Source organism: Micropterus salmoides, unplaced genomic scaffold (genome assembly GCF_014851395.1).
Source record: "Micropterus salmoides isolate LMB-PRFRI ecotype aquatic unplaced genomic scaffold, ASM1485139v1 Ms_hic_scaffold_21, whole genome shotgun sequence".
Taxonomy (NCBI): domain Eukaryota; kingdom Metazoa; phylum Chordata; class Actinopteri; order Centrarchiformes; family Centrarchidae; genus Micropterus; species Micropterus salmoides.
In genome coordinates this window covers 13,790,755-13,813,299 of record NW_024041262.1, presented here as the reverse complement: position 1 = coordinate 13,813,299, position 22,545 = coordinate 13,790,755, and the positions used below count along the sequence as shown (strand labels likewise).

The following is a 22,545-nucleotide window of genomic DNA, read 5'->3' as shown; positions in this document are numbered from 1 at the left end:
TTGTAATAGATATTACCTGTGACCAGGTAATATGGAAAAAGACAGAGAGAAGCCAGGGAGTACAACTTTTAAATATCTTTAAACTTTTAGTGATTCCTTGAAAAAACAGTGGAAATGACTCATGCATCTTCTGCCCTTTTTCAGACTGGCAGAGTTCACAAGCGACAGTGAGAAGAAGAACAGAGTGAAGAAACCCAAACCATCCGAGCTGATCCAGACATCACTGGCCGATCGCTTCGGTCAGCTCCAAGGCGCTGAAAATGCCTGGAAGAAAAAGGTAGGTTTTTACTTATTAAACTAACTCTTTCTTTGTGTTGTGGGTTTTAGTAGTTAGTCAGTTAGTCTGAATAAAATGTCTACAAGACTTCTTAACAATAAAAGCCATTTATGTTGGACTGCATTGTGTGTGGGGCGGGCAAAAGGGCATTAATGAGCAAATACTACCTTATATCAAGACTTCCCTTCCACATTTCTTCCTCTGCTGAATCAGCTTATATCCCAGAGTGGCTGCCAAGAGGGTGTGTGGTGAGGGGAGGGGGGCTTGGGGGTGCAGGAGATTTGGGAGTGGTGATGCCAAAGCTAGAGATTCAGCTGGCCTCCCAAAGAGAATGACAGACACACCCCTTCCCCTTGTAAAAACAAAATCCTACACCATGACCAAACACCTGCAAAGCTTCCTAGCTAATGCCTGTTTCCTTTGCTGGGGTTTGGACTCTCCTCCTCTCACCGAAGTGAAAAGAGAATTTCCTGCATAAGCAAGCTTTTGTGTTCTTTTTGGGCCTTTATGTCTCACAGAAACATCCAGGTCATACAGTTTTACACAGGTCAGCGTAGACGGGTCAATAGACACAACTGAGATATTTTGAAGTGTTGATAGAAGTGGATGCAGGTTTCTACATGCTCTTCTCCTCCACAAACGAGACCACCCTTGATGGGTTTAAGTGGAAAAGCAACACTACACTCTGTAATACCTAGTGCAAGTAAATAATGGTACTAAAGCAGTGGAAAAACTTGTATGTGCCACACGGACATCCCCAAAACAGCCGACTGGACATGATTGTAGTGATGTCATGTGTATTTATGGACCATCTCTTGGTTTGATGTCTGCCAAGATCAACGATCCTCTTGGGGGATTTCTGGTTTTGGCTCATCCTTCATCCAAGGATGACCTAACCTTAGAATAAATCCACTCTCAGTCTGGAAAAAGCCACTTTGTAAGTACAGACAGCCAAAAAATGTGAACAAATCCCCGGTCAACTAAATACTGAAAACTGATTTTATTTTTGTGTGGTCTGTCTTCATTATGACAAATCAACGCAAAGTCTAAAAAGATTTAGTGTAATTCCATTAATGGCACAAAAACTGCATCCTCAACACTCAGACGCATGAAAGAAGGGCCAAACCAGTGTCCAAAATGTCTGCAGATTTTTTCCTTTAGCTCTATCTGAGGTTATTGCCTGTGAATTGGCCTGGAACCTACTGTACACTGCTACTGTAGAACTCTGGGAAACTAACTCACATCAGAGATAATACATGGTTTGGCTAAATTATCGGCATTGATGCCATGTCAGCATTAGCTATGGGGCAGTTCCATGCATGTGACTATTTTTGATACATCTCTATTTGTCTCCCAAGGAAGGGCTATTGCTTTTCATGTTTAGGCATGTAGAGCCGGAGCAGATGTTGTTGCTCTTTGCCTGATATGTGGGAGACCAGGGAAGGTTACACGCTTGGTACACACCATGGTCATCTTCAACTGGCTCCAGATGTTTCCTGTTAAGCCTGCTAAGCTTTTCTGTACAGCACATTTGGGTTGTAAAGTGAGGCCTTGTTGTGAATTCAATTTAAAGAGGGTCTGTCTTGTCTGGAATAATGATTGTTAATCATAAGTTACATTGACTGTTTGCAGTAGGTCATTAGTGAATGATTAATTGTAATGTAACAGAAAAACTACACTTTGCCAGTACATTAAATTATACATTTTAAAGTGTACAGTACTGTCCACACAGACATCAAAAAAAATATTTTGAAATCTACAGTTTGCTTTCAAATCTTTCAGGATTTGCTAAATGTCATGCTATTATATCCCAGTGATGACTCATTGAAGACTAGTCTGATCCAGTCCATTAAGACTAATGCTCTGTTGGAAATATTATCCCCGGGTGTGTTGATTCCCAGAAAATGTATTAGAGATAATCAAATAAAGATGAGTTGATTACCTCCAGTGTGTTAGTGTGTTGAATTGTTTTTAAATACGTCATTTACAGAAGACAACTCATAGCTAATTAGTTAATTAGTTAGAACACCGAGAGGAATCAAACAGGGTGACATTTTCACTACCAACTGAATCATGACACTAGTTTTATACCCTCATAAATTGGAATAATTACATGTATTGCTTTCAGTTTATAGTGTAATGGTGCCCTCTTTGCAACAGTTTTCCTTTCTCTCTCATCCTCCCAAATTTTATGCCAACTTTAAAATGACCCACGTCTCTTCTTTAGTCTTCCACGCTAAAACCCGCTCCAGCTGTTGCAGTCTAAAGTTGCCCTCCTATGTTCTTTCTCCTCCATACTCCTCTGATCATTTTTCTTCTCTCTTCTCCTTCTCTTCCTATTATTCCTCCTCCTTTTTACCCTTCCTTCCAGTTTCCTCTGTCCCTACCTGTGGACTCTACCCCTTTCACCTGCCTGTCAACCTTTCCCATCCCTTCAGGTGAGTGAGTGTACATACTGTAGATCCCTCTTTGCATGGACCTAATAAATAAAAGATTTTTTGTTTTGCCCTTATTTCTCTACCTGCGCTCTGGACAGCCTCTCACACTTACCGCTGAGAAATCAGAGCTGTCAACACACTTGTTGTTGCTACATGAATGTGGCTTGCTGGCCGTCAGTGGGTCCATATCTGTGTCAGTGGTTTGGCTGAGGCACTGCCTGCACCATACAGTAAGGCAGGGCTGAGAAAAATGGTTTCCTGTGGGGGTTTGAGACCCTAGCCCTTTCCTACCCTCCCTTCTCTCTGGGGTCCTGTCAAGCCAAGGTATTTCCCCTCTCTGATTGACTCCAGAGATGGGCTGCTAGCTGGAGGGGCTGTGTCAGTCTGTCAGTCATTATAGTACCAAGAGACTGTAATGTAAGGTAGTGTATAAGTAAAAAAAGGTATTTTTGAGTCTTAATTGTTTAAATTAACAAGACTCTTTTACTTTTAGAGTGTTTTTGGGGCGGCATTAGCTCAGTCTGTTCGGACTTAGCTTGGAAACCGAAGGGTCGCCGGTTCAAGTCCTGCACGATCATATGCCGAAGGTGTCCCCTGAGCAAGGCCTTGAATCCCAAACTGCTCCCTGACCGCCGTACGATGGCAGCCCACTGCTCGCTAAATAGGATGGGTTAAATGCAGAGTACTAATGTCCCCTTCCCTTTGAACGGTTCCATGGTGTAATGGTTAGCACTCTGAACTCTGAATCCAGCGATCCGATTTCAAATCTCGGTGGAACCTGAATTTATCTGCAATTTCCCCACTGTGGGACAAATAAAGGTTTTTTATTTCACTCAAGATGTGCAGAAACAGCTCTGTATGTCAGAAGATATATTCTGTCACTTCATGAAATCAGCAAGAGTTCACTTTGATGTTCACCCCTAGTACGTTGTCTCTGTGTGTATGATTAAATGTATTTCTTTGAACTTTTCTCATGTGTCAGGCTAATATGTTTGACGTTAAAGTAAAAAAAAAAAATGAGTGAGAGGCAAGAGAGGTGTGTGTGTTTATGGTGTGTTTGAGCGGAAGATTGCCTGAGGGAAACTGGTGTTTTTCCGTTGTGTGACTACATGGCTGTTTGTATTTTGCAGTATGTGTCACGTTACTTCAGGACAAATAACGCAGGATTCCTCAGGCTTGTTATTTAAATATTATTCCATTTTTGTTACATAGTATTTCAATTTCCAGATACTTATACTTAAGGTTTTTTCTATTTTTAAATGATTGTTTAAGCAGGGGTGGAGAGTCTTACTCAGGGACAGTTCAACAGTAAATATATTGTTAGACACAAGTTGTGACTGTTGTGAAGATTAAACTTTTGACCTCCCAGTCACAGGATTTCTTCAACTGCCAGGTTATTTTTCGTCTGCTTTTCCAAGCTCCCATTGGCTTTGTTCTGTTTAACTCAGATCAGCATGACTGATCTTTCAAAATGAATATCTTTTTGGAAATAGTGTGAGCAGTAAAATAATGCAATAGTGACTATTGTTTTTGTCAATTCACAAAGTTAATAAATCATTTTTCTAACTGATTAATGGGTTGAGTAAAATATATTGGATGGTAGCTGTAAGCATTTAATTAATCAACTAGGTGGAGTACACCTTGGAGAGGTCGCCAGTAAGTCACAGGGCTCTATTCATAAAATTGCTCATTTAAAATTCACATTTCAACAGGTTTAGATTTGTCATGAGCTAGTAACAGAAATGTATTGATGTCTGCCACTTTGTTACAGTATTATGTAGTACTTGCTTCAATTGTATGGCTATACAATTAATCTTAGAACTGCGATGTGAAAGTAGAATTTTAACACTCACCCATTGCCTTAGCTAGCCAAAAAGTGTGGCCAGCCATAGTTAATTAACAGTAATTCTATGAGTTGACAAAACTACAACTTGAAGACTCAGACGCAGTTGTCTGGTTATTTTGCACTTTACATGCCAGCGTCTATACCATTTACAGTCAGTCAAAGATGGGTTCCTCGAGTAAGGAAGCCTTGGTAAGGGAGAAACGATGGAGGTTCTAAATATCATTATCTCTGTATTATCGTATCGTGTTTAATACTATGAAAACAATCAATACAGGTCCTGAGGTTAATATAAAGAAAACAATATTAAAATTGCGATATTGGCCAGAAAAATCCCAAATGAACATTTTCACAACTCATTCAGCCTAAGCTTTTGTATCAACATCAATTTAATATCAAACATTTGAGGATAAACTGCTGATTTTGCGAGGAAACTACCCTGTCTGTTCTACTGCCACATTGACATCAGCCTGGCTGCAGTTCACCACTTGAGCCACGACATCTTTCTTCGCTTTAAAGCTGCTGACATCTGTGAGTGTTTAAGTTGACTCTCCAGAGCTCACAGTAAAGATGATGCTATGAGTTACAGCGTGACAGTCAGCAAAGCACAAAGATCAGTATTCGTCCACAAAGAAAATTCCTCTGTGACTGTAACAAGCTGTTTGGGTTTTGGGAAACCCAATCATTTGTTTGTCATTTACTTCCATCTCCTGTGGCACACACTGCCCTGCTAGAGCTCTCATATAAATGTCTATAGGCACAAGTATATCCAAGAATATACAGTGCACATATAAATGCATGCAGGTACCAACCATGTAGAGGTTGCAATGCTTTTTCTATCTGCTGGAATAAGGGTAGGCAGCCAGTAAAAACCCAGGAAGGGCCATAAAACGGTTCAAATATTTAGCAGTGGAATATCATTACTGTAACAGCTCCTAGGGCCCAGTGGGACCAGGGGGCAGTAAACCTCTGCTAATTCATTTTTAATGGTAGAGTTCAGGTGCAAAAATGGCAGCAGGAGTAAATCACGTAAGGAAAGCTCTACGTAGTGAGTAGTGGGTGATGGATGGCCTCTGGGTATATAAATGGGGATTTTGGTGTTTTATTGTCATGTCTCAACATTCCTCATGTTTTCTTTTTGGAAAATAGGGTTTGAATAACATAGAAAAAACTTCTGGAAGTAGTTGTTTTTAGGGAAAAGTCACACTCCCCCCAAAAATAATAATTTCCTATTAAATTCCTTTCTGCCCGTGACGTTGTTTCACCAGTAGACTCTTCTATCCTCATGCAGGCTTTCTTGCTCACACATGGTTTCTTCACTGTGTCCTCATAACTGTTGAAATGAAAACTGTTGTTTGAAATAAATGAGTAAACTAGAGCTTATGTACAGTTCTGAAAAATAAAAGACATAAATCTTAAATTTAATTGTATTTGAATAAATGTTCCAACAGACTTCTGGTGTAGATGTGGAGCCTAAGATGTCGCTGGCAGAGAGGATGAAGATCCTTAAAGACAAGGAGGAGCAGTGGAAGAACAAAGGCAAAGGAGCAGCCAACGACTCCATCCAGTTCACTGTGGCAGGACGCATGGCCAAGAGAGGTGAATCTACAGTGTGTTTATTCAGTGGCTTTTGCATTCCTTCAAGTGTCTTTCAGGTCTTACACTTCACTTTATGTTAGTCTTTATTTTTCTTTTCTTTTTTAAAGAAAGATTCAAATAAACAGTTGACATTAAGTTTTCAAATAAAGAAGGGGAAAAAAACGACCCAATAATGTTTTGTGAAAATGGACAAACAAAACAATGATTGCAAGCCTTATAACAGCATACTGTATATAGACATTTAGCTGCATCATATTTGATCATTCATACACAGGCACAAGAACATCAGATAGGATATCTTCAGGGTTGATGGATACTGTATGTAGGACCCATGAAGATGGGACCTAAAAATAATTCCCTCTAGAGCTGCAATGAGTATTCGATTAATCTCATTCCCTTGAAAGTAAACAGAATATCTTTGCACTTTGAACTGTTGTCCAGACAATACAAGGCCTTTGAACTTGCTACTTGAGACAAGAAAAAATAATTGACTGACAGATCAATAATAAAAATGATCCTTGCCGTTTGTGTTCCACCAGGTCTTGTGTCAGATACCGGAAAAGAAGAGTCACCTCTTGTCTCTCTCAAGAAGTCCAATGTCACACCTGTGAAGCCACTTGAAGGTAGTACACATAACCCTTCAACTTAGAGTCAGTGTGGAAGTCATTCAGGGAATCAATAATGTGATTAACCCAATACATCTGTTAATGCAGCATTATGTTGTGAATCAATAAGTGTATTCATACTTGAAGTGGACTCACATTACACAGGTTTCATTTAAATATTTTAGTAATTTAATATAATTTAATACTTTTTTAAAACAGTATTAATGCCAAAAAAGAATATTATTCTACACTAAGTACACTAATCCACATTTAATCAGGCCTGTTTTTGCTGGACAGAAATCTCCAGTAGAACTGACGTCAAGGTGGAAGGAGATAAAAGGCTTGACAAGCTTGAGTCTTTCCTCGACAAGCTCCACAATAAAGGTATTTGTTGTTGTTCTTCAGTGTTATTCAAGTGTTTTTAAGGCCTAGTGTAGATGTGTGTATACAGAATTTTATTTTATTCCAGTCTTATGTCTCTTTTACTGTCACATCACTATAATGTGTATTGAATGTTACAAATAAGCATTTTTTAAGTGAACCTACACAGACATTGATTGGTTTATTAAATATCCCGCAAGCTCATAGGACAGGATGTCCTAACACATTTAGTACACATCTATCTGAATGAATCACCTTACCATTAACTTCTTCCGTCCACCTAAAAGCATAATTCAGCAAGCACAAAAGCATCATTAGCAAGAGAAAATGTCCGTGTAACACTTCCTGTTCCACATCCCTCCTGTCTCCTGCCACGGTGGGCGGGTCAGGCGTGAGCAGTAGCAAGACATCCACCATCGAGGTGACGGCAGAGACGGAGAAAGAAGTGATGACCCTGGACGACGAGGAGACGTTCGGCAACTTCTACAAACCTGTGTCACCCTCGACACTCCTGGACTCCAGTGTGGTTCTGACAGAGGAGGACTTCAGCCAGATCCAGGCCGATACACCAAAGTCAGTTTATAATTAACAGTAATAACCTAAGAACTTTTTCTGTGCCTTATTGACAGAAATGTACAGTTTATGGGATCATTGGCCATTAACCATGTACTAGTAAAAATACTATTGTCCAACTGTCATTCTCAGGTCCTTGGTTGCTTAAATTCTAAATCACCACTGTTTTGTGTGTTTTTGTCTCCAGGCTCACGTCAGCCGTAGCAGAACACAAGCGGGCAGTGCGACCACCCAAAAGGATTCAGGGCTCCAGAAACCCACTGCGGGCTCTAGCTGCCCGCAACGACATTCGTCAGGTCTACACCGAGCAGAGGCTTAACGTAGCCACGGTGGAGACCAAGAGGATCCAAGTGGAGAGGAGTAAGTCTACTCAAACGTTCTTACTGTGGCGCTGTTAAGGTTCTCACCCTAGCTAAGCTGAAGAGTCTCACATGGCTAAAGAGCTTTCAAGGACCACCCAAAGATAAATTCATAACCCAAATACTGTATAATGACAAGATACATGGTGGTGTTCCTGATAAACTTACAAGGTTCCAGCAGCCTTTAGTGGTTTCTGAAGGTTTTAGTTTGCTCTACTGGTGTCTGAAACTTTAACAATTATATATAGGAAAACAAACAATAGCAGATGAATGCAATTACAGTCAGTAATTTAAAACAATTTTGATACTTGAATGGAATTGCATAATACTGTAGCTCAATCAAACCCAGAATTTTGTCTCCTGTCCCACACTGTAAAATTCACAAATCATTGTACCATGAGCTATAGAAACTCAAATCTTCAGGTCAGTATCAGATTTCTCCCTTAACCCAGTCTAATTTGGGAACCACATCTTACTTATTTTAAGAATATTTTACCGATACAAGACTCTGCTTCCTCTTTGTTTATAATTACTGTTTAGAGACAACTTTGTTACAGTTTCAGTTAGACCTTGAATTGAATAACATGCTGAACGCAAGGATGCATTGTTTCATCCTGCACCCTAACACCCCAACTAACTGTGGCTTAAGTTTAGGCAGGGAAATTGTGTTTCTCTAATCCCCTACCCCGATGACAAAAAAACAGGTTTCCCTACTACTACTACTGCATAAAGCCAACTGTAAATAGGTCATTTAAGTGTATGCACTGTAAACTCACTGCATGAAAGCAAAAGCTGAGGACTGAAGCTGTTGGGAAGGTACAAGCAGCTGTTCTTGTTAGCTACCTGATATTCTTATGCTGTATGTTCATATGCTGCTTGTGTGTTTCCTATATTCAGTTCCTCCCTATAGACACTCTTCACAGACTAGTTTGAACTTTTCACAGGTAGCACAAGAGGAAGTGAGCACCGCAGCTCTGTATAGGCTGTCTACTAGCTCACATGAAAGAATAAATGAGAAAACATATTCTGTCTCTTATGATCTGTATCAGGTTGTGGTCTTTATTTGTCAAAATTAGTCAGATAGTACATTAGATCAAGGAACAAAGTGTATCGGTTCAATTCTATTGACTGGTCCTCTTGTTTACTTTCCCTCAAAGTGGCAAAACACTCCAAAACAAACCTGGCCGATGTGGCCTTGGCCGGTCTCGCCAGCAAGGAGAACTTTCGCAAGATCAGCCTGCGCAGTGTGAAGTCCACCGATGTCGTGACCAATAACAGTGCCGTGCCTTTCAACAAGCTCATGCTCATTCGCATCAAAGGTCAGAAACACAAGAGAATGTGTTGTTTTTCTATAAATAGTATGGTGATCAATCACCCGTAACTGTATTTATTATGAAATGCAAAGGACATAACACTCAAAACTGCTGTTAATGGGAATCTCAAGTGTGTTTCTAGTGTCATTTCTTAAGAATTATAAGTTAATAAACCACAAAAAAAGAATATTTAATGACAGATCTATATCAGTTCCAGAGTAAGGCTCTTGAAGTCTGGTTGCAAAGAAGTTTAAGCTGCTTTGTCACCGTCTGTAGGTCGGAGGCACGTCCAAGTGCGCTTGATGGAGCCCACAGCCCACTCTCTAAACAGTGGCGACTGCTTCCTTCTGATAACGCCAAAGCACTGCTTCATGTGGAGCGGAGAGTTTGCCAATGTCATTGAGAAAGCTAAGGTACTGAAGCTCGCACACAGAATGAAAAAAAGCTTCCCGAAAGTTTCAGAACCAGGTTTTGGATTTGAATGTTTAGCCCGGTGTTGATACAGCGTTATAAACTTTCCACTTGAATCCACTTTGTGCGACCAGGCATCGGAGATGGCATCGTTTGTCCAGACCAAGAGGGACCTCGGGTGTAAGGCCCCCCAGGTGACAGTTCTGGAGGAGGGCATCAACACTGACAGCAGATGGGCCAAAGAGTTCTGGAGTCTGCTGGGAGGACAGACCCAATACAGAGGTTCATACACACATTTAACAATTTAACAACATAGTCAGGATCATCATCTGCTTTCTCTCACTGAGTCTACCTCTGCCTGTATTAAGTACAATTGATCTTGGATTCTCTATAACATCAGGGTGTTTTTAGTGAAAGTGAGTGGAAACTGCTGCCCTTGTTTCATTGTGTGTGTGTGTGTGTGTGTGTGTTACAGGGGCAGGGGAGCCAGATGAGGATGAGCTGTATGAGAGCGGGGTGTTGGACTCTAATGGGGTGTACAGACTCCAAGGAGACAAACTGGTGCCTCATGAAGACGCATGGGCCTCTATCCCGAGTGTCTCCTTGCTCAACTCTAAAGAGGTAACTAGAGTCCTACTAGAGTAATGACCTCATATGTCTGGGAAGTGTGGAAAACTTAATGTGATCCATTTTGCACCTGGAAAAGTCTGCACAAAAAAAGTCTGAAAAGGGATGGTATAAAAGTTTGAGATGTTCCTAATGCATCTTTAATAATCCAGACATTCCAATGCTCATTGTTTCTGTTGTTTTGCAACAATAACTGCAATAACTAAACTTTCTTCCATCTTCTCTCCCTCCTTCCTGCTGCCAATACTCCACGCCAGGTCTTAGTATTTGATTTTGGCAGCGAAGTGTATGTCTGGCATGGGAAAGACGTGCCCTTGGGTGACAGAAAAGTTGCTGTGAAACTGGGCAAACAGCTCTACAGCGGCAGCTATGACTACAGCAACTGCAGGGTCAACCCTTTAGATGCCTCCTGCACGAATAAGGATGTGCCTCAGTGAGTACCACATGTTAATCACGCCACCTTTTCTAGCAGTTATCACAGTTGTAAAAGTGCTCTGAGTCTGTGGTGCACTTTTTGGTTTTTATTTTAGTTGTTTTGGATGCCTGCTGTGTACTCGGTAGATGCAGTTTTATGTATGATATAAAGTGGGCATGATTGCACAGCAACATTTGTTGTTGATTATTGGTTGGGTTCTTGTAGCCCCCAGTGGTTTTATCTTGCAAGTACAGATGCACAGAGAAGATGTTTTTAAATTGTGTGTGTGTGTCTTTCTGATTTCCAGGCAGGGGGAGGGTCGTCCAAGCTGGACTCTGTTTGGCCGTCTGTCAGAGCACAATGAGACAGCCCTGTTCAGAGAGAAGTTCCTGGACTGGGCCGAGAGGAAGAAGGAGGAAGCGGCTCAAGCTGAGGAAATAAAGGTCAAAAGACTTCTGAAAATAACGTTGGAAGTGACTCTATGTTCATATAATATATGAATCAGTGCCAGCTTTCAGAAGTCTGTTTTGCTTGTTTGTCCTTGCTTTGGGTTCATATTTTGTGTTAATTCTTGATTGGATTGGATCTGTAGGTATGTCTTTAAAGGAATTAAGAAGAAGCACAATTCTGCTGTAGCAGTTCAATTCATGAATATACTTAGCTAAGTAACAAATTTAAAACTGAATAAAATGTTCTTTGTCTGCTCAGAGCCCAGTCTACTTCACCGAGCGTGCCCCATTTGAATTGGAGCTGCAGCCATGTGATGCCAAGGTCCTGCTGGACAACGAGCCGGAGCCGGTAAAGACAGTTCTGGAGGGGGTGAACGTCCAGCGGGGCCACGGCCTGGTGAGGGCAGACGATGAAAGACAAGCAGAGTTGGCTACAATAGCTGTAGACGCCTGGCACATCAAAGAACACGGTGAGGAGGAAATGCCTGAAAAGAGCCTGGGTCAACTTCACGAGGGCGATGCATACATCATCCGTTGGAAGTACTCCATCACCACACTGGGTGAGTCCTCCAAATGGGCACACAGTGGACTTTTAAAAGGCAAATTTAACTGTGGTTAAAGAGGTCTGAAAGAAGAGAGGCCTGAGGGTGAGGATTCTACAAGAGCAGAAGTCCTGTTTTCCTTTACTGTGGATTACTGTAGGTCTGCTCTGTTATGTTTTTGTCAGTGGGGAAGCGGCAGAAACCCGGGGAGCTGAGTGCTGGCGCTCCAGGAAGAGAGAGGACTGCTTGTTTCTTCTGGCAAGGCCGACACTCCAGCATCAGTGAGAAAGGAACCTCAGCCCTAATGACAGTGGAGCTGGGCAGCCAGAGGGGGTCACAAGTGAGTATAAGTTCATCACAGCCATACAAAAATTAATTTTTAATGGTGAAGTTCTTGGTTAGAACACATAGTTAGCTAGTGTTTCTTCTCAAAGTGTGTTGTTCTTCATGTGTTGGTATCTGATTGTATGTCCAGGTGTTGGTGAGTGAGGGGAAAGAGCCTCCATGCTTCCTCCAGCTGTTCCAGGGAGGTTTGATCATCCACAAGGGCAGCAGAGAAGGCAGTGCCAACAACACAGGTCAAAAACAAAAACATGCACTGTATTACTGCTGATTTATGTAGAAGCTTTGGTTACCTGTATAAAATACTGTATCAAACCCATCGTTACAAAACGGTGAGTTGGAACTTGTTGGACACTTGTGCTAATTCTCAGATTTAGTTGAATGTTTTGACACTGTATTGTTGCGGCATTACTACTTCTCTAATACTGTCTGGTTCACCTCTCCAGATGGCTGGAGGTTGTTCTGTGTCCGTGGTGAGGCGGAGGTGGAGGCCTCACTAGTGGAGGTAGAATGCCAGCATGCCAGTCTGCGCTCTCGTGCCAGCCTGGTGCTTCTTAATGCTCAGAAAGGCCTTCTCTATTTATGGCACGGCTGCAAAGCTCACGTCAGTGCCAGGCTGGTGGCCAAAAGAGCTGCAGACAAAGTAACTCAGAGGTAAGGCATAGGCAGAAGGATAAATAATTTTCTAATGGACGGACACATGAGGACCAATAATTTTCTGCGTTTGTGTCTTCAAGGTGTCCCCCAGAGTTAGGTCTGAGCAGCACCAGTAGCGTGAAAGTGGAGGAGGTGGAGGAAGGGTCCGAACCCGCAGAGTTCCAGAAGGCTCTAGGCCCGCAGGACAAGAAGGCCTACGACTGTATGCTGCAAGGTGCGTCCTCGCATTCACACACAACTTACCCAAATGATTATCAGCTAGAAAGAGAGAGAAAGCTCATTAATGGCCGTTTCTGTTCAGTGTGCGAGCTGATGTGGTGAGATGTGTGTTCGTGTTGTCTCCAGATCCAGGGAAGTACAACTACACACCCCGGCTGTTTCGGCTGAGCGCCAGCTCCGGAGTATTCGAAGGGGAGGAGCAACTATATCCCGCCAGGGTGATAGAGGGAGTCATGGCGATGCCCTTTCTGCAGGAGAACCTCTACTCCGCACAACAGCCAGGTACCGAACACACACACACACACACACACACACACACACACACACCTGCAGCAATGTTACATTTCACTGAATTGTGTGTTTATTAGTTGTCTTATGCTTTACTTTGAAACTAAACACCCCCTTTTCTTTCTGGAATATAGATCAGTGTAAAACTAATTGTAAAAGGTGATTGTTATGAATTGGTGCTGTATAAATAAAATTGAATTGGATTGAATATGTTCTCCTAGAATAAGGTTTGGAGAACATAGGAGTCAATAGTAGTTTGTGGGCGGCTGTGGCTCAGGAGGTAGAGCAGGTTGTCCGTTAATCAGAAAACCGACGGTTCTCCAGCTCTTCCAGGCTGCATGTCGAAGTGTCCTACAAAAGCGCTCAAAAGCGCTTTGAGTGGTTGAAAAGAATAGAAAGGCGCTATACAAATACGGAGCATTTACATTTAGTTTTGTCCTTGATTGACAAACAAGACATAAAAATTTTTAATTTAAATATTTACCAGCAACTGGAGAGTATTTATTTATATACTAAAATATGACTTCTCTTTGTTATATTAATTTAACATTACTAGGACTGTATTACCTCTTAGTTTTACTGGATAATACAAGGGTTCTACCATCTTATCTAATTCTCATGCTCTTGCCTCCCCAGCGCTGTTCCTGCTGGATAACCGTATGGAGGTGTACCTGTGGCAGGGCTGGCAGCCTGAAGACACACAGTGTACCGGCTCAGCGAAGATACGCTGGAACAACGAGAGGAAGTGTGCCATGGAGACGGTGCTTCAGTACTGCAAAGGTCAGAGTTCAACCAGTGTAGCTAAACAGCTTGTGTGAGAACATCTATAGTAATTGTTCAGGACTGGTGCTCACATTTACTAACTTACTTATAATCCTAAAAGTAACACTTGGTTTGTGGTATGATTTACAGAAAAGAACCCTCGACGCCCCCCTCTGGCCTATCTGGTCCTAGCAGGCTGTGAACCTCTAACCTTCACAAACATCTTCCCGTACTGGGAGAAGGACACCAGTATTGCTTCACTGGTGGGATCTTTTTTTTTCATTGTGATGTCTCTGTTCATTTGTGTTGGGGTTAGCAGATCTGTCCCAGTATCACAGCTCAGATAGGCAGATTGCTTTCAAGTCAACACTAGTCAACACCAGAAAGAATCCAAATCATCTCACTCAACCAGATCTGTTCAGACAAAGTACCATCCCCCAGATATGTATTTAAAGCTGGCATGCAGACTCACATGTAGTGTTAAAGTAAAATGAAGAATTGTAGAAAAAGAAAATGTGTCCTCTGTAGTAAGCAGGGATAAAGTCACCATCTTGGATTAAAACCACTGTCATTTCAGCCTCCCATCAGCCTCCGTAAACTCAGGAGCATTATTCTTTCCTACAAGATTTATTGATCTTAAACAGAAACTACAGTATTTCAGTTTTATGTTTGTTTACCTACTGTAACGTATATGCACGCAGGCAGAGGGCTCCAAAAACAAGGTGATGTTAGTAAAGGAGGCGCTGTCTAACCTCAGTAAGCAGCAGTACTCCATCGAGGAGCTGACCGGGAAACCGCTACCAGAGGGAGTGGACCCTCTGCGCCTGGAGGATTATCTGTCTGACCAGGACTTCAAGGTAGGGCCTTTTAGACTTAAAGTTTATAGATTGTTTTGTCATTAAGACTATTTACTTGCAATTAATTGCTTGTAGTGTGTGGGAGTGTAAGCCAAGGACAGAAGACAGAAGGAACATTTCTGAATGATATTCAAATTAAACCGTGTATTAAAGCAACAAAATCTAAGTAAAAATATCAAATGATGAAAATAATAAAAATTCTTTGACATAAAAAAATGTGATCCAGCTTTCTGGATGTTAAATCAATGAGCTGTGTCTTTGTTTTGGATGTTCATACAGTTATGTGTTTATATAATGCATACATGCATCTTACAGCAAAAATACTTATTAACAGATTTCATATATTGATTCTGAAAGATACAGTATACAATTCATAAACACTTTTAATTGAGGCCTCATGTAACATGTTTTCCTCTTTAATGTTTTGCAGACACTTCTTGAGATGAGTCGAGTTGAGTTCAATGCCCTGCCAAACTGGAAGCAAAAGAATCTCAAGAAAAGCAAGGGCCTGTTTTAAAACACACCAATTTGTACACAAATGTTTTCAGCAGCTTTTCTTACATTTTGTATTCCTCATTGTGTAAAGGATAAAGAAAAGCAAATGTACAATTTTGTTCAAATGTTGATCTATTTTTAAAAACAATGCCATTTAAAATTTTTCCCTGTTTCACTGAAATATTTTAGCCAACCATTATGTGCAATTACTTCATGTGAATCTTCTTTTTGATGGGAAGATGTTTTCCTTGTATGGTAAAAATAGTTTCCCTCACATTATAAATATGTAATATACTATAAATGAATGTGTTTTTATGTTTACTCCAGACAGTGTCAATTTTTGTGTTTGTGAATGTGTTTTATAAAAATTGCCTGTGGTTATTCATCGATTTTTATATTTCTCTACTTAGAAGTTGACAAAGAAAAGAAGCAAAACAAATGAAAGTTCAGAGAACAATCCATGTCATTTGTGATTGTTTGAAAGAAATGCGGTAAACAAAGATTCTAGACACCTGGCTCATCTAAAGTGTTATGACAGCAAAAATAATCCATTTATATCTTTTTTTTATTTTTGTATTGTAACAGAAAATGTGCAGAGGACGTGTGACAAAGTAAACTCCAAAATCCGAAAGAAAGCTGAAAAATGAAATGTTAACTCTTGACTTTGCTACCTTTACATCGGCCTTTAAAATGGACTCAACAATTGTTCTAGTTTGGTACTGGATACTTCCTGCTTCTCATGAATAACTGCCTGTGTGTCAGTGATTGCAGCATTCTAATCAAATGGTTGTTTAGGACCAAATCTTTTGTCTTGTTATAAGTGTTTCTTTGTGAATCTGTGTGAGTGTAAATGTACAACTTTAAAAGTATTAAGTGTGTGTGTGTGTGTGTGTGTGTGTGTGTGTGTGTGTGTGTGTGTGTGTGTGTGTGTGTGTGTGTGTGTTTATGTAAGAGAGACAGCAAGAGAGTAACTGTGCTGTATAAACTGCCTTTACAGCTGTAGATGACACCACAAATGTATACTGCAAAACTTGTCCTGTATGTTAATATGACTGTAATATGCCTGTGATGTCTGAATAAGGAAATTCTCTGCATGATGTTCACAAAAAAAATTTTGCTTAATCACATTTGTTGCAATATGCATCTTTTTTGTGATACATGAGATCTGCAATATATGTTGAGACAGCTTCCAGGCCATCTTGTATTTCATGGCACATAAAAGTAAACATTGGTGGTAGGGAAAATAAAAATTAATGCTCAAGATTCCCTTTGAAATAAAGTATTTTTAAAAGTGTTTGGTTCTGATCTCCTTTTAATCAGCTCAAGCGTGGATATTGTCATAACATTGGAAACAAAGGGAGGAGCTATACGGGTTTTCACTGAAGATGTTTTAGCATGGAACAGGTGTAAATAATTAAATTAATGATAGCTAATGTGGGCACTTAAATAAACAGAGCCCTCGTTAATGTTATTAGTAACACCTGTGTTTTTCTTACTAAGCTGAGTCAAAATGTCTGCCGTGAAAAAGGCCTACTGGGATCAATTAACAGCCACCCATTGCTAGTGGCCAGACACATTCATTTATTTTATTTCTGTGAAAAAGTTGCATTCCTTATTTTGGCCTTATTGGACAGAACAGTTTTTAACAGTAGACTTTTTCCCAACCCGCGTTCCTCACACATTTCTTTAAAGCCCAGAGGCCATTACGGCTTCACAAGCTAGAAGTTACAGCATCTGAAAAAAACAGTTAATTATCTGTAGGAGCTCCTGAAAAGGTAATTGGTTACTTCAGCTATTTTAAGATATAGAATGTGTACAGACACTAAAATCCTGTACAGTCTCTTAGCAATGGATTATTTTGGTAACCATCTTCATAGGCCTCATGGCAGGCATTTAGACCTGTCTTACAGCAGGAAAAGCACAGGTTGAATTAATAACATTAACGATGGCTCCATTTAATTTAGGGGTCTCCCAAAGCTGAGCCAGCAGGCACAGTACCAGAGCCCTTGGAACTAAAATGATGATCTAAAATGAATACAGTCAGTATTCATTTTATTAGTAACATTTGTGTTTGACAAGTCAAAAGGTCCACAGAAAGGTCTGTCACTTGTTTACTTTTGCTTGATTAAATGCTTTAAAATCTATCATGTTAGAAATCCATTTCATTAAAACGACTCAAGGACAAGATGACAAGATTGATTTTGTTAGATCTGGCTCATTAAGAGCTGCTGGGCATAATACAGCAGGGATAATGTTCAGGAACATTGATCAATAGGCTCATTCTTCCATATCATGGTATTGTGCTCAGGGCCTCAGCCAGGATTTTAGAGATAGGCCTTTTCTCAGAGAAAACTTTAAACAGACCAACATACATTTAAAAAAAATCTCTTCTTGTATCATTTATTAATATAATTTAAACTTGAATAATTTTAGCTTTAATATAGATTTAAGGCAACTTGTTGGCAAAAGGTTATATTTACACACCCAGCAGATACAGAGCAAAATTAGCATTCATTTGGAGTCGTATTTGGGTTCACTTTACTAATATATTCACTCTTCTTTTATCTTTGTTTTTGGTTTTCACCAACTTGAACTTTATCAGTTAGCTAGTTGCTTACTTTGTTTGCCATTTGGTGCTGGGCAGGTACCATACCCTGAGTTTCTAAAGGTTTTTTGTTGCTGAAACACAGCTATGAAAGCAGTAGAAACCAAAACAGTAAAGTTTCATGCGGGATAAAATAAAAACACATCTAAGATTTTTTTAAAGATAGCGCTGAGGGGAACTGCAAAGTCGGGTGATAACTCCATGCGATCAGTTGTCAATATAAAATACAGATTGTAGTAGCTGCTTTAATGTTTTATTTTTTCAGTTAACTGTTAAATTGTGTTTTACTAATTAAATGGTGTTTCCAAGCCTCCACGCTGTCAGGAATAACATTTTGGGAAATCCTTCTTTACTTGTTGTCCTTAAAAGTCAAAGACATGATATAGTGTCCTCAATACATCTACAATAGCAACATCCCTGATTATGTTACTGTGTAGTCACTACACATAATACGGTAATGCTACTTTGCATGTTAATGCAAGGTTAAAAGTTCTAGTAGTCATGTTTATATTTAACCACCAGGGGGTGGCCTCTGTCCAGCCTTTGCTATCTGTGAAGCTTTGCTTTGAGCAGCCTTTTGGCCCATACATAATCAGTAAGTGATAAGTAGGAAATGAAACATTTAAAACAAAGAAAAACAAACTAAAGAAGCTTGTTGAATTTGTTTTTGTTTGTGGGAGGTAGGTCTTGGAAATTTGTCATGGAAACATTGTGTCAAAAAACATTCATGATGAATATTAATTATGTAAAGCCTGACTCATGCATTGCAATAGCTGTATTAAACAACACCTGCTGAGTTAGGTTGCAGCCTATGGTTGCAGCACATCTGTGCATTACACACCCAGGGTCAATGACATACTGTAAACACACAGCGATAAGTGTGTATCACGTAGAAGACACATTTGTTAAAACATAAATTAGCTCTACCTCTCTCCCCTATAGATCCTCCATCCACGTTGATGCCAACAAACAGCAGCAGCAAAGTTATTTCCATAACAGATGGCAAGAGGCAGTCGCTGCTTCTCCGAACAGCAAATGGGCAACTGGTTTGTTTATTTATTAACAACTCTGTCCTGGAAGCATTTATCACCTTCATCGCTCCGCCTTCTGACTCAGGTGCCACAGCAGCCCACAATGAGGGTGACATGCAGGCAAACAATGAAGCTGCTAATACAAGATTAGCTTGAGTAATAACATGCTGGATATGAGATGAAGGAGCTGAATGGGCAGCTTTGGAAGGGAAAATGATCTAGAGCTTTAATCAGGCCCCAGCATTTGTCTGAGCATGAGCCTTAGTACGTCCTAAACTCTGCCTGAAGTCATGCTTAAACAATATTTGTTATACACATTGAACCAGTGCCGTACATACTGTTTTGTTTTCCTCTGTTTTCAATATTGGTAATGCAGCGCAACAGAAGAAGTTTGTATTTTCCAAATAAAGTGGCTAATTTTGGGTTTCTGTCAGTTTCACTAAAGTTAAGACAGCTTTAAGTGTTAACAGACACATTAAAGCAATTAGTTTGATGCTTTGGAAAATATGTTTATTTACTTTCTTGCCTTGAGTTAGACGAGAAGATTGATACCACACTCTGTCTGTACGCAAAATATGAAACTACAACCAGCAGCCAGTTAGCTTAGCTTAGCATAAAGACTGGAAACAGGGAAACAAACTCCGCCTACCAGAACCTCTAAAGCCTACTACCCGTAATTAACGTGTCATATTTTGATCTGTGCAAAAACAACAAGTTGTGGTGTTACAGGGGAAGGGGTTCTGTTTCAGACAATTTCTTGGCAGGGCACAATAACTTCCTGCAGTCTCTGCTCCACTACAACTTTTTACACTTTTTTACACTTTTCTTTTTGTACAGATTTAACAAACAAGATATAACATGTAAAAAAAATGCACTGGTCAGTGGATTTTCTTACCTTTGGACCAAGACAGGGTGGCTGTTTTACCCCGTTTCCAGTCTTATGGTAAGCTCAGCTAACTGGCTGCTGGCTGTGACTTCTTATTTACTGCACAGACACAAGTCTGGAAGAGTGGAATTGATCTTTTCGTCTAACTCTCAACAAGAAAGTGAATAAGGAAAATGTTCCAAAATGTCAAAGCAATGGTGAAAAGGCAAATTGCTGCAAATGTTGCTAATTACTAGTTTACCACATTTGACTCTAGGAGCACAAGTCTAGATTTCTTGCATCTTATCTCAACAACTCTTAAACTATGCCAAAACTGTCATTGCCAACATATTCCCTGGAGAATAGGAGCTCTCTTTGTGCCAGTGTAATTTGATTTTTGTGTGTATTGACCTTTTGTACAGAAAGATGTGATGAGGTCATAATTGCTGAGTATGAAACCTCAAGAAAACCGCAGGATAACAAAAGGAAACGCCACGTCCAAATGAGACATGTTAGGAGAATTGATTGCCCTTAGAGAAAACCAATCAATTCTCATCTACAATGTACGTGCACATCCCGCTTTTGTACGAGCCTTCTTTCACTGTAATATAACATGTTTATTAGCTGGAGCAGCAGAGATATACCCATTTGTGACGAGGACAAGTGAGTCCTTCAAATTCTCATAACTCACAAAGCAACAGCGCCTGGCTTGCTTGGAAAGAAGGAAAAAATAACTCTCGGTTTTATGTGGGAAATCCAAAGCCTTGAAAAATTCATTGTTCGCTCTGAGTGCAGCAGCCAATATTGAAGCAAAACAAACCTGCAATAACCTTGGATGCTTGTGTATTTATGTGTGTGTTGTCCATGTGTGTGCACTGAGGAGAATACGTAAGGGTGATAATGTTGCTAATCAATGTTGCTCTCTGGTTTCCCTACCAGCAGCGTTCTGGCTCTGGATTCCCGCTGGTGAGAACTCGCCAAGTTCTACAGCGGGATTAACTCTCTGATCTGTGCAGTACGTGCACTTCAGAATATGTACTGATCCATTAGGTGTGAGTCACATCAGGGATTCCTAGGGTTTTCTAGGTTTACTTTCTGAAAGTTTTTCTATCTTTGCATTTGACCAATTTTGTCTTAAAGGGACACGGCATTAGTTGGACAATTACTTCAGTGTTTCAGCTTTGCTGTTTCTGATACTTGTACCATAAATCAGGGGCCCTATTCACAAGGTATTTTATCTTAAAAATAGCAGTCCTAAATGGCACTAATAGCTCATAAACAATAGTTTTCAAGGGTCCACATACATATTTTTTTAGAGCTTACAACTGTATCGCATTGCCATAGCATGTCCCTAATCCATAAAGGACACTAATACTATACACTATGTACTACAAACAGTACTAATTGTCATATCATACTGTTTTAGCAATTAGTACACCGAAATATCAACATACAACCATTTTATACTAACAGGAAATGGCACAATATGTGCAATGTCTGCTGTCAATCAAACTGCAACTTTGCATTGTCACTGCCAGTTAAACTTTTTTAACTGTTTTCCCTAAAATGTAATACTTAAGTTTTTTCTAGAGCTTTGCAGAATATTACTGCACACCGTAGAGAATCTTGAAGGTGTACTCATCGAAATGGTCTGAAAAAACATCTGGTCTCTTCTCATTTTACTCTTTAATCTTTGGAGCCTTTAAATCAGGACCGACCCACTAATCATTTTGAGTTTATCCACTTTTTTCTTCTAAATTAGCTAAGAGATACTTGGGGGAGTCCTATTTTTATGGGGGTGGCAGGGTAGTCAATGTTGGTTTTAATTGCTCTCCGCCGAGAAACAATAAAAATGCCAGCGCACGGTGGACAGGCAATGTTTGTGTTACTTTGTTAAACAGACCAGACCGAGGTTGCCTCCCATGACAATTATGAACATGCGCCCACACGCATGGATGGCCACAGCAGGAACAGACAGTTTGTGTTTATTAGACACAAATTATCAGAAAATTGTTATGCTAGCCTGTTATTTATTTCAGAAAGCTAAATATACAGGAAAATATACATTCATACAGAAAATTTTTTTAATTACAATATTGTAGAGCTCCTTCTAAATTTCTCAAATGAGGCTTTCTGGGGAGCTCACGTCTCTTTCAAGGGAGCGCCTGTAGCTGTAGCTAATTTCGAATCCTCAAGATAGCTCTGTTCTGTTTTGACTGGGACAGTGAGCCAGCATGCATAATAGCAGGAGCCCGAAACTGAATCAGCTAAAGGGAATTCAGCCATCATTAATGTTATTATTGACAGGTAGGCTTATCCAACTGTGACATGTCAAAATAGCTGCTGTGAAAAAGGCCTATTAGGCCTTTGTAGAAAACGTTTCCTTTAATAGAGTCTTTTAGGTGGGGATTTTCTTGTAAGGGAATTAACGATATCAGATCAAACTAGCAAACACTTGCATAGCCCACATGTTTTGGATTAAGAGAGCTGCTCCCACCCAGCCAACTGCTGAAGTGAGCATTTATATTGTCTAGTGTGTAATGTCAGCGGGTATTTCCAGGCAGCAGATGGTGACAGTTTGACTACTTAACT

General features: G+C 40.2%; 1 protein-coding gene and 1 non-coding gene across 2 annotated transcripts in view; both read left to right on the top strand.

Annotated features, from left to right (window-relative positions):
• Positions 1 to 16,746, top strand: part of LOC119915483 (supervillin-like) — a 43,423-nt gene extending 26,677 nt beyond the window's left edge. The window contains exons 8-29 of the mRNA XM_038735022.1: positions 145 to 277; positions 6,010 to 6,157; positions 6,697 to 6,780; positions 7,060 to 7,146; positions 7,533 to 7,716; positions 7,904 to 8,076; positions 9,233 to 9,394; positions 9,665 to 9,801; positions 9,934 to 10,081; positions 10,275 to 10,420; positions 10,684 to 10,859; positions 11,149 to 11,284; positions 11,550 to 11,850; positions 12,018 to 12,172; positions 12,308 to 12,410; positions 12,621 to 12,828; positions 12,912 to 13,045; positions 13,177 to 13,332; positions 13,975 to 14,118; positions 14,251 to 14,363; positions 14,802 to 14,957; positions 15,388 to 16,746. Coding sequence (XP_038590950.1) covers positions 145 to 277; positions 6,010 to 6,157; positions 6,697 to 6,780; positions 7,060 to 7,146; positions 7,533 to 7,716; positions 7,904 to 8,076; positions 9,233 to 9,394; positions 9,665 to 9,801; positions 9,934 to 10,081; positions 10,275 to 10,420; positions 10,684 to 10,859; positions 11,149 to 11,284; positions 11,550 to 11,850; positions 12,018 to 12,172; positions 12,308 to 12,410; positions 12,621 to 12,828; positions 12,912 to 13,045; positions 13,177 to 13,332; positions 13,975 to 14,118; positions 14,251 to 14,363; positions 14,802 to 14,957; positions 15,388 to 15,474 — 3,271 coding nt within the window. The 3' untranslated portion in view covers positions 15,475 to 16,746. The remainder of the gene's footprint in view (positions 1 to 144; positions 278 to 6,009; positions 6,158 to 6,696; positions 6,781 to 7,059; positions 7,147 to 7,532; positions 7,717 to 7,903; positions 8,077 to 9,232; positions 9,395 to 9,664; positions 9,802 to 9,933; positions 10,082 to 10,274; positions 10,421 to 10,683; positions 10,860 to 11,148; positions 11,285 to 11,549; positions 11,851 to 12,017; positions 12,173 to 12,307; positions 12,411 to 12,620; positions 12,829 to 12,911; positions 13,046 to 13,176; positions 13,333 to 13,974; positions 14,119 to 14,250; positions 14,364 to 14,801; positions 14,958 to 15,387) is intronic.
• Positions 3,424 to 3,495, top strand: trnaq-cug. The gene has a single exon. It is a non-coding gene; the product is annotated as a tRNA-Gln (tRNA).
• Positions 16,747 to 22,545: the final 5,799 nt, after the last annotated feature.